The sequence below is a fragment of the Acyrthosiphon pisum genome, chromosome A3 (genome assembly GCF_005508785.2).
Source record: "Acyrthosiphon pisum isolate AL4f chromosome A3, pea_aphid_22Mar2018_4r6ur, whole genome shotgun sequence".
Classification (NCBI taxonomy): Eukaryota; Metazoa; Arthropoda; class Insecta; order Hemiptera; family Aphididae; genus Acyrthosiphon; species Acyrthosiphon pisum.
In genome coordinates this window covers 399,191-411,427 of record NC_042496.1, presented here as the reverse complement: position 1 = coordinate 411,427, position 12,237 = coordinate 399,191, and the positions used below count along the sequence as shown (strand labels likewise).

The following is a 12,237-nucleotide window of genomic DNA, read 5'->3' as shown; positions in this document are numbered from 1 at the left end:
AATATTTGCTTTTAAAAAGTTTAGGTGAAGTTTCAAATCCCATGTGTACTCTGAGGGTAAATTTGACATCAATAATGGACGTCACAATGAATAAAAAAAAAAACTTCCCCACATTTATTCCTCGTCAATTACAGTACGGTTTTTTTTCGCGTGTGTGCTTTTGACGCTAGATACACACTAGTTTCCCACACGGAAACCGTTTTCCGGACGTGAATCGACTATGAATAACTATATATATATATATATAATATACACGTATAATATAAAAATCTATTCTGCGATCCGGTCACGAACGTTAAAAATTATCGTACTAGGTGTATGTGGGTGTCAAAAATGTACCGGGCCTAAGGGGGTTCGTGTGTTGTTTCTTTTTCGTTTTTGACCAACACGGAAACTTCCAAAAATGCGTCCGAACGCGTGTTTTGCACGAAAACTTCATATCCAGTTAGGTGCGCTATATAAGTAGAAAGCAAAGGGTCGTCAACGTCAGTCGGCAAAGTCTGCGTTTATGAACCGAGAAGGAAAAAACGGACTCGATTACCCGAAACATTTTTTTACGTTCCGTGTCTCGCGTGATTGTCTTTGTATAGATATTAAGTACTACAGCTGATTCGTTGGTAGGTCCGGAATTTTAGAAAAAGATAATAATATTTACAGTCAATTAAAATAAATAATTGTAATCCTTTGTAAGCCTTGGTCGACGACATCTTGTATTACACCATTTTGAAGCGCACGATAACATTACGGAGAAGTCGTCAAGCCCGATCCCAGAGATAACAGAAAAAAATTAGAATTTAATACGGTTGTTCATAATGTATTATAATTTCAGTCGTTGCCATTAATTATAAAGTATTTGTAACCATTTTGTTTTTCAAATACACAATAATATACATTTTATCATTTCATTGTCGTCCAATTAGGTGAATTACACATATTTGCGATTTAAAGTAAGGACAAACGTCTTCAAACTAAGTATTAAGTAAAGTTATTATAACAATATAATTTATGTGACGATACAATATTTAATTGTGCATAACAATGAGAAAAACTACAGAGTCAAACATAAGCTGGTCGAATAGTTTCTTGAACAAGTTTATATACGGCAACCCTTCTTATAGGTTGTAGCCATAATTTAATAATTAATTTTAGTCAGTGAATAACTGTTGAAAAATAACATAATATTATTATATTATATCCACCGCTCGATACACCCATGGGAAAGTTGTGATATACCGTATTCTACTTTGTGTACTTGCGTGTTCCATTTACGCGCAACATTATAAGCGGTATTTCTCATTTTAAAATAATATCTCTCTTAATGTTTTAATTTCATAACTTTTAAAGACGGTATTGCCATAAACATTACAAAACAATTAATTACGCATAAAAACATAGTCATTTATGGAGTTTGATTCTGTTAAAAATAAATTACGAACAATATACTACGAATAAATATTAAAGCACATTTCATGTACACAGCATCTGTTTGAGTTACAGAACCAGAGTAGGAAATATCATTTCTGATGAAGTCAACTCGTAAAATTTAAATAGTAATTAATTTTTCCGTTGGCTTTGTTTTATTTTATAATTGGTTTAATTATTTGAACCATTTTAAGGTCTGTATAATAAAAAGTAAATACAAATGTATATAATATAATATAATATAATATTAATATGTAGTATAATAAAACTGTTTTTTCTCATCTTGCTTGCCACGATCTTATCGAAAAACAATATATAATATATTTTAATCCATATAGTACTACCGTTCGCGTGGCTCGCAATTGATTTGTTCGCAAGTCGAGTTGTTACTAATTTTTCTTTTTTAAAATACGTCTCCGGAGAGACGGCGAGACCTAGGTCTGGATATACGAATGATATTCTGGTATACATCGTCGACAATAATAAACGGTTTATTTCGAACAACTCCGGCAGAACAACGCGTTGCCCACGATAAATTCGATCGGGTTCGTGTCTTTGCAGCAGTTCGTTCGGCCGTTCAGGCGTAGGTATATAGAAAAATAATAATCAAAATTATAAGAAAAAACATAAACACGTCAGAGGTGGCACCCTAAGATCTCGGTCGGGCGACGACTATTATATAATAGGTTTTCGAAGCCCGTAGGCACTCACCTTTAAGCCCGTCGGCAGCGTTTTTCAATCCCGCCGAAGAGACACGGTCGCGCCGAGCGTATAATATAATCGAATCAATCGAGTTCTCTCGCAGCAGTCTCATATACGAGCGCTGGACGTGTGCCCGGAATCGTTAAGGCCTTAAAAATCTCTCACCTCCGCCGACCACGTATCGGACGTTGCCACGTACGTTGCGGAAAATCTCCGTGCCGCTCCGTTTTCCACCCCCCCCCCCCCCACAACGCACACTGCACCCTGTTATCCTCGCTGTACGCTCCCGTTGTAGGTATAGGTCCCCGTTGTTCTCCGCGTTAATCAATCCGGTACGTGTATATTACATATAGGTATTTATTTGATATATATATATATGTGGGATACTGCAGCAGCGCTTTTGTCTCAAACAACCCTCTCCTCCCACCTCAACATTATTATTATTGTACTACACGTCCACGTGTGTATTTGCCAATTTATCCTCCGCGGACGTCGCTGCCGGAAAAGTACTGTAATATTATTATATCGTCCCCAATCGGATGATTACAAATAATAATATTGATAATAATGATGACTACAAAAATGATAAGAAGTAGGTACGTGTTTAAAATAATATAATACGTCACAGAAGTTATTATTATAATAATATGATAACGCGTTCGAATCTAATACATTTTACGAATCGACGTAAAAAACCTGATAGGTGGACTGAGAACTCGAGACCGAGTAGTTCTTGAGTACTTACCCTTTTGTAAGTCGTATAATATATAACATATATACATATATATATATATATATATATATATATACATATATATATATATATATATATATATGTATATGTATATTTATATAAACACGGTATATTATATTATGTGCGGAGTATAGGGCGCTGGGGGAGCGTTTTAATGTACACGGGAAATGTTGAGTTGGTAATTTTCTAAGTATATTAATATATTATTTGAGGACCCTGCGGGAAAGGATTAGTCGGACTAATGGACTTTTTGGCCTGTACCCCGACACGGCGCAGTGCTATTATATAATATACGTACAAAGGCGCGGAGAAATAATGGTCAACACTAATATTGTAATGCTAATGAAATACTGTAGTAATGACCAGCCGTAAGTCGCCCGAAACACATCAACGAAACGGTTTTAAAACGAAAAAAAAATATATGTACTACCTATACAGAACCTAACGTGTACATTGCATCGGTATCTCATCGACGACGGAAGTTTCAGGTAAATGAATCCTACGGCCATTACGCTGTAATTAAAGTTCACTTCAAGTCACGTTGATAAATTGACGATCCATGATCTAACGCGTGGGTACAATAGCCATTGTAAACCGAACTTATCCGACAGGCTCGTAAAATGTGTTGGGCATGAGAAGCCGCACGTCATTATGCGGTCGACACGGTTTTGACAGTGACACGCTGAAATATGCATCAGATTATTACACCGAAATAATGTCACCTATATACGAAACCTATGCAATGTCTCATAGTTGATAATAATTTGCTTTAAATTTAATTAAACCTTTAAAAGTTGCATAAATGCTATGTATTTCAAACAAACAATGAATATAGGTTTTGGTAATCCTATTTCGTGACACGATATCGCGTTAAAACTTTTGCGCCCGATAAGTCGCTAGGGCGAGGTACTTAAAGTTTTATTTATAATAAATCGAATAGTAAAATTTAACAGACTTTAATAGAAGAAAAAAGGAGCCAATTACTAAATAAAGTGCAAGACTAAACAATATATTAAAATCAATGACGAAAATTTTAAAAGTCAAGGTATTAAGATTTTAATATGAATTATATTATTATAAGTACACCATAAAAAATTGGATAACATTCATTTTTCAACATTGAATTGCGATTAATTATGATCATTGAATTATTCCAATTTATTATTATTTAGATGTTTCACTATTGTATTGACTATAATAATTGATTACCAATTTTTAGTATAATATATGAAAAAAAAATCGATTTACATATTTTGTATTTTATACAAATAGACATTTTAATCCAAACTTCAAACGTATAATTTATGCTAATTATTATAAAGCTGAACTTGTAATTCCATTGGTAATGTATTTCGATAATATATTATGATTCTTTTACAGTTTGATTGTCTGGTGTAGGTACATAAAATATAAGTCTATGGTAACAGTAAAATACTGTTGATAATTTACGGTGAACACCTAGGTCACGGCGTAACCACCCGCTGAGCGTAAAATAGACACTAATCTGTGCGTGTACACATGTCTGTTACAATATTAACTGTCTATTATATGTTTCTATTTGCCGACAAGTCTGTCAAGTACAAAAAAAAAAAACGTTCAATCGTTAAGTGAACCTCCAAAGTTATAGTACAAAGTTATTTGGTACGTGATCAAAAATCTGTCAGTCAATCATAAACAATAGTTGTGAAAGTAATTCAATAATTTTCCTTTGACATATTATTATAGGTATACGAGGTTGGTCTTACTAAGGTTAGATTTAATTAAATATTTAAAATATAAATTATTTAAACAAAAAAATTCATGTTAATTTTATTTTGATTTAAATGTAAGTTAAATTGTTTTGATTTTTGTACAAGATACCATTTTGATATAACATATCCAACACATTTTATGGATAGACCTTTTAAAGTAATAATTCGGAGCCCATTAAATATTATTTAAGTTGAAAAAATAGAAAAGATAAACATTTAGTTTCTTTTACTTTATTTTTGTTACGTCTTTCGATTAAACTTGGCGTTATTTAAGTGAGACTTGGATATAGAACGCGAAAAAAAACAAATATACCATTTTATATCCGAAACAATAGTGTTACATAAGAAAAAGTGGAAAAAAACTTTTCTGGTTATCTCGTCGCCCCCCTCCGCAACAGGATGCGATGTGGCTCGCGCTCCCCATGCACTGGTATACTGGCCCTGAAATTCAGATTGATCCAAAAAAGGGTCGACCGAGTATGTTTCCGAAGAGTCAACTGTACATAAGAGCAAGGAGAATGTACAATCATAAATCTGTAGCGGTCAACGGGAACCGGACCTTCCGTTTCCGGTGTGACCGAAACTCGGGAAAGAGGACAAGGAGCCGAAAGTATTAAAAAAAAAAATGTATATATATATATATAATAAAATAAAGTTTTTAACGCAAGAACTTTTATCGCAAATGGCGTTTATTTTACGACCCACAGACTTATCGTGCGCGTGAATAGGGAACCCAAACATCTATCGTTCCGTCCTTTTAAAGCGTTCTATGCCACAGGAAGTCCGGATTGACTGATTTTTGGCATTAAACCAAATGCTCGATGTGACTCATTCTTTCCATTTTTAATAAGTTCAGAAGAGATTTGATATTTTTTTTCGGTCAGTTTTTCGTTGCATACCGTCGTTTATCAATATTAATAGGTGTACAAAATCTCTATGGTCAAGTTTAATAATATTAATTTACCCTTGTTACCACAATATTATTATTTTTATCATTCCCTACTCATATTTATGTATACCATAAGAGTTTGACGAATTTATATAATAATAATATATGTAGAATAGGTTTTAATTTTTTTTTCAATTTAATATCGCCGAATTAATTCCATTTCATAATAATAACATACAATATATAAATTATATACTATTATTTTTAAAATACATCTCGTTTACGGATTAAATATACCTAACGTAATTAACCCGATATTTCAGTATTTTACTGGTCACGAGATATTTAATATCCTAAGCTCCGAGAGAATATAAGAACACTTTTAGTGCAAGCACCGAGTGCACGGGGCAGCGACCCGACCGTGTCTGTCAAAATCTGTCAGATCGTAATGTGCAGTTTCCCAGGCTAAGGGAACGGCCGGTTTATGCAATACTTTGTCAGGCTCGTGTATTATCTTAATCGCATGAAATTGAGCCAACTGGAATGAAACCCGGAGAGAAAACGGAGAAAATACCCCTTTTTTGAAACAGCGGTAAGGGGGTAAAACAAAGAACACAGTAGAAATAAACCAAGCTATAAAAACCGCGATGTGTTTACTTGAATGGCCGTTAATATTATCTCAAATGCCACTAAAATTCTCAAAGTCGTAACATTAAAAATAAGGATAACAAACAAATAACTATCTACTTTATGGTCCACATAAAAGAATAATAAGGTCCTAAATTCGTACCATTTTTCTAGCGATATTATATAATACGCGTCTTTATTGGACATCATATGGTGCGCAAAAATTAAATAGAATCGATGGCATTACATTGATTATTATTGAACATTTTTACGCGTAGATTATTTTGATCTGTCTAATGTAATTTTTACCATGTCAACGATGCCTATAATATTAAGGTCCTATGATATAATATTTTACTACGCAAAATTAATTATTACTTATCTAATAACAGCGCATAATCGTGTTTGTTATGGACTTTTAATTGGGAGTTATTATTACGCCACCGTAGAAAGCGAGCGAGCATTCATAAATTCAAGTGTCAATTAATGTTATGTAAACACTGTTTGCTTGTCATTTGGACAAAAACCAAGTCACGCGATCGCAAATTAGGCACAAATGTCGAGGAAGCTCAAGATCTAAACAGGCGAATGGGTGCAAAATATTGGCTGTGGCTTGCTTGCACAGTCGCCGGAGGACCAAATAAAAACGATTAACTGATTCGCGTGTAAAAATTGAATATTATCCACAACGATAAAAAATATATATTCAAGTCCGTGATTTGAACGAAATTTATTAGCATGTATATACTATATATAATAATAGCAGTATTCTATATATTATGTATGCAAACATTTCAAATTAAATTATGTAATATCTGATTTGTTGGTGCAGTGTTCTAGACGGCATGGCATTAATATCGAAGAAATCGTGTTCCGACCACATTATCGTAACGTTACGTTTCGCTCGACGTATACTCATTAAACCTTACGCACATATATATTAAGGGGTAAATGGGTAATTAATGAAGGTTTGGCGATATTTTTACTACAATAAGGACTACCTATACATTCTCGTTTAAAATATTGCATTATAATGAAATTTCTAACGGAGGCGGCAAGTATTTCGCCCTCAAATGGCCAAAAGATAAAACATTAGTAATAGTACCTAATCATTCCGTTCGAACCATCCACATAATTTTATTTGGAGCACGGTATAATATTATATGAAAGAGTATTATTATTATTTTGTTATGGCGGGACGCGTACAGTAAAAAAGTGGCGCGGAAAGTATATGTAAATTTTCTTGCACGGTAAATCGTTCGAATTGTTGGCATAAGTGATTTTTTTTCTTTTATACATTTTACCGAGGTTGACTCTTTTTTTATTTGATCACAAAGCGCTATATATAGGTGGTGTCACATATTATACATTTAGGGATGCCGACGTTATTATTATTATTATTATTATTATTATTATTATTATCATTTTTTTTTATGTACCTGCCTTACATAAAAACGGACTGTATACCGTGAAGGATAATGCGTATAGAAATATAATACACTACACGTCTACACATATTATATTATGTTATACACATGCGCCTCCGGTAGATTACCAACGCCGTCACCTTCACTAGTACTGCTACTATATATACTACCTAATACTACTACTACTTATGCGTGTAACAGCGACTTATTTTATCGACATAAATAATTATTAAAAACGTTCTCTCTGCGTATAATATAATATGCACCTATATAATATATGAGCGCGGGCAGATCGATTTTCTTCAGTAATGAGATGCTTTGTAGGGGTTTTTCTTTATCGCACCGCTGTATATATGGACAGACAGGGTGGCGCGGGTGCACCACGGTGAGCTGTCGTATACATTGTTAAAAATGCTAATGGCACATTTAGCCTTTGGCGACCTTTTCGTGTTGACATTTTTATTGCACGTCCGGGTTGTGCTTGGAAAAAAAACAAAAAAACAAAAAAACAAAACAAAAAAGAGGATTGGTGCGAGGTTAAAATATACGATAAACGGGTAAACGACAAACGTTTATTTCGCTTCTTCTCTTTCCGCGTCATCGCCGGTGACCGGTGCTCCGGATAAGAGGGGATTTTCGACGGTGGTCCTCCTCCCCGCAAAAAGGAAACCCGAAATTATTATCGAAACGGAAACTGCGTGGCGCGTGCTAGGAAACCAATGACCCTGAGGTATAATCCGGTGCGCACACGCTCACACACACACGCATACATGCACATATAATAATATATTATATAATATTATATATACGACGACAAACGGCAGAGGCGGAGGCGGGTAGTAAAGTCGTAACAGATGTCCTACTCCACCCCCTCGGTCCACCACGCATCCTCCGCCACGACTGTACGACGTCGCGGCACACCGGGAATAATATTTCAGTTTCCTGCGGTAACGTCACGTATCGTTAAGCAAACGCGCGAGACTGCAGCGTTCGTATCCGTGCGATCCAATAGGGAATTCAGATTATTGAAATTTTCGCTTTGGACGAAATAAAAATGAAAGACAAGAGAACAAACACGAGCGCACGCATAAAATGGATTTTTCTGAAATTACGTTCAGCCGTTTTGGTGGGGTTGGTGAGGGGATGGTGGCGAGGAAGAGCATCATATTCTCCGTGTATATATAATATTATAATATATTATAAGCGATAATAATAATAATAATAATACTATTGTTATGATATGATATAGTTACGCTGATGATGTAGAAAACAGAAATCGTATAAGAAATATTGAACCCGACCTGAACGTGCTATGTCGAATAATCGAATTATACGGCGACGACTTACGACAACCCGTATTGCATATTATATTATCATATATTATTCGCTGACGACGATAATCGTTCGACACGAAACGGATTTTAAAAACGTTCGTTAAACGGTTGTAATGAATTACTGCCATTATATTCATTCGTGAATTATGTTCGAAAAATAGAAAAACGAAGGCGTAACTGCAATTAATCATATCGGCGATACGAAATGCATAGGTACACGTACTATTATTGTTATACGCATATTATTATTAATTTATTTAATTTTATGAGCTACGATGTGATATGTACATGACGTTCATCGCGCGAAAAAAATGACAAATAAATTAATAAATCAAACTGAATATTTTATTCATAGCGTGTAGTGCAATTTTCAAAGAAAATAAATGTTAAAACGAGAATTAATGTGGTAACAAACAAAAAAAAATGTATTTTATTCGATGGCAGAGCGCAAGCATTTTTATTACATACGCCGACAACACTTTAGAGTAATATAAAATTATGTGCGAGGTGTATGTGTGACTTTTACTAATATTTAGGCAATATATAATAATATAACGTAGTAATTGTGGTTTTTTGACGCGGCCATAAAGCTTATAAATACAAACAGGAAACTCGACAATTTAATATGTTGCCTAACCTTACTTTTGACCTTATATAGTTTTGTATTTAAAAATTAAAAAAGACATCTCATTAAGTATTATTTAATATTCTAGACCTGTTGAGCGGCATTTCATGAGGTGAAAAAATATAGTTACCTATATATACCTATATTCCAACGACACTTACTCTTGCAGTATACACTTTACATCATATATATATATATATACAGACACACCTACCACTTGAAAAAAATGGCCGGTCAATGGCGTTCGGGGGTGAAAAATAGGAGCAACGCGTGTGAGAATGACAAATGAAACTTACATGGCACCGACGTATAATGTGTCACGATTTTCATCCAAGTGAAAAGTCCTGTAGTACATTCGGCCGCAGGACAACTCTCGCACGTGATCTGTAACAGACAAACAAACGACCGTAAATTTATGCCCACACTGATGAGGAGATTAAGGCACGTTCTTCTCCGAGGTGGCCCAGGAGAGATATATATAGGTAGGTACAACAATACAATTACATTAGGTATTGCGTTTCTAAATGTTAAACAACCGTCATATACATTATAGTGTTGAAACCGAAATAATTTGTCGTGTTATGCAAATTGTAGATCAACGTTAGTTTTAATTTATTTATCTTTCAATTGTATCATTCGTTAAAATTAAAAGCGTCGACGAAAATGTTTTTGCATAAAGAAATTTTAATTTGTTTCGTTAAATTTGAAAACCATTAACAACATGTTTATAAATCGTTAGCCACTGTGCAGATCACAATAATCCTCAATTAGACAACTAAATAAAAAACTACTAGATAAAAACTATCATAGTATTAAAGAGATCTAAACGTTGTGTCATACAAAATGTATAAATAATGTCTGAATATTACTCTAGGTATAGCTGGTTACTCTAGACACCTACCTAAAATAATGTAAAATTACGTGTGCAAAATATTATACTTGTGTTCAATAATAAATTGCTTCATTACAGCCATCATAATAATATATAGAGTTTCGGTGTTTTGAAATTGATATTATGTTTAATTTCAATTGTCGTTTTTATGGAAATTGCAGTAAATGTAATCAACAAAAACATGCCATCGACATGCATTTTCCAAAACTTATTCCTCTCGCGTATTGCACTTTTTCGGTACACCATCGGACGGCGAAAACAATCGTATCGAAATCGGATACTGGGAGATCTCCCGTGGACAGCGCTACGTCGGCAACATCTCCGCGTGCCTATATTTAATGAAACGTACGTTTTCAAAGGTTTATGGCAATAACGTTGCATAGTAGGCCATCGGAGAGATTTTTTGTTTGTTTTCGCAGGTTACACGCGGTGTAAGTTATTAGCGGCTGCGTGTTCAAACCCCGGCTGGAAACAAACTTTGGTCGTGCGAAGCGCAACGGCCCGAACTCGAACGATAAAAACTTGGTCCCACTCCACCGAAAGTTTAAAATTTACTGTACGCGCACACACACTGTAAATGTACAGCGTGTATACGTATAATATACAGTGCGTGTACACGGTGCGAGCCTGCAGTGATCATTAGTTTGAATAAACAAGATAAAAACGTTTCGTCGGACTATATAGGTACACGATCGAAAAGAACGAAAAAATTAAACTCACACACGCACGAATTTTCACGGTTTAAATTGGTTTCGTCGATTAATTTATGATTGAGAAGGTTCCCGAAAAGTTCTCCCTTTCTCGTGTTAAATTAGTGCCGAACACGTCTGAATATATTAAAGAAGGATAGGCCGTGCGGAGGAGGGTACGTAACGGTCCCCGGGGCGCAGTAACGCCTTCAATTATTATTATTATTATTATTATTATTATATGTGCACGGGCCTGCCTAACTTCGGCGCAAGACGTCCCAAACGTATGTCGCAAAAATACAAAGAGAAGGAAACAAAAAAAATAACAAACAATAACGATTTATCATACGCGAGTGTGCACCTCGTTATTATTATAGTGTGCTTGGCAACACCCGGTAATATCGAGAGGGTAATCATATAATATATTTCCGGTGCGGTTTTAGCCGTCTGTTTAAGCGGTATAATATTTTATTTTCAATTTCGCGGAATATTGAATAAGTTTTATGACTAGCCCGGGCATACGCGCAAGTACAATAATATACAATATAATAATATCGTATATAATAATATTATGATACACATATTATAGTTGAACGTAAACAAACTATACTACGGGTCGAAAATATTATTCTCGAAACGGTGTACTCGCAGTTCGGTCGGGTGTAGAGGGGCTAACCGTAATTATTGCACAAATGTTTCACGGCGATTAAAATGCCGTTAGAGCTATATAATATTATTTTGCTACCGAAATAATTCTGTACTATACCTATAATAGCTGTACCGGCACGTCCTACGAATTATTATAGGCGTAGATAATAACGATTATAATATTATTCTACAAACGCCACATTATCGTAGCTATTATTGTTTATTTATTTATCAGACGAATACAATGACCTAGGTGGCTATAGAAACACTTCGTGGTGACTAGTATTGGCCAAAAACCGTACCAAATATTGGTGTCGTTTAGAATGTTTTTTATAAAGTTATTATTTTAATAGAATATGTTTAAGCAGGAAAACAAGACGTGTATAATCGTTATACGAACATAAAATACAACAAACTAAAAAATATAAAATTTATAAGGACGACAACGTTTGGTGCCGCCGCTGAGATAAAAAATAT

General features: G+C 34.6%; 1 protein-coding gene across 3 annotated transcripts in view; it reads right to left on the bottom strand.

Moving 5' to 3' along the window:
* Nucleotides 1–12,237, bottom strand: part of LOC100167244 (semaphorin-2A) — a 401,079-nt gene that overhangs the window by 77,500 nt on the left and 311,342 nt on the right. For all 3 annotated transcript variants that reach the window (XM_029491091.1, XM_008181495.3, XM_008181496.3), the window contains one exon: nucleotides 9,828–9,915. In XM_029491091.1, the coding sequence (XP_029346951.1) occupies nucleotides 9,828–9,915 (88 nt within the window). The remainder of the gene's footprint in view (nucleotides 1–9,827; nucleotides 9,916–12,237) is intronic.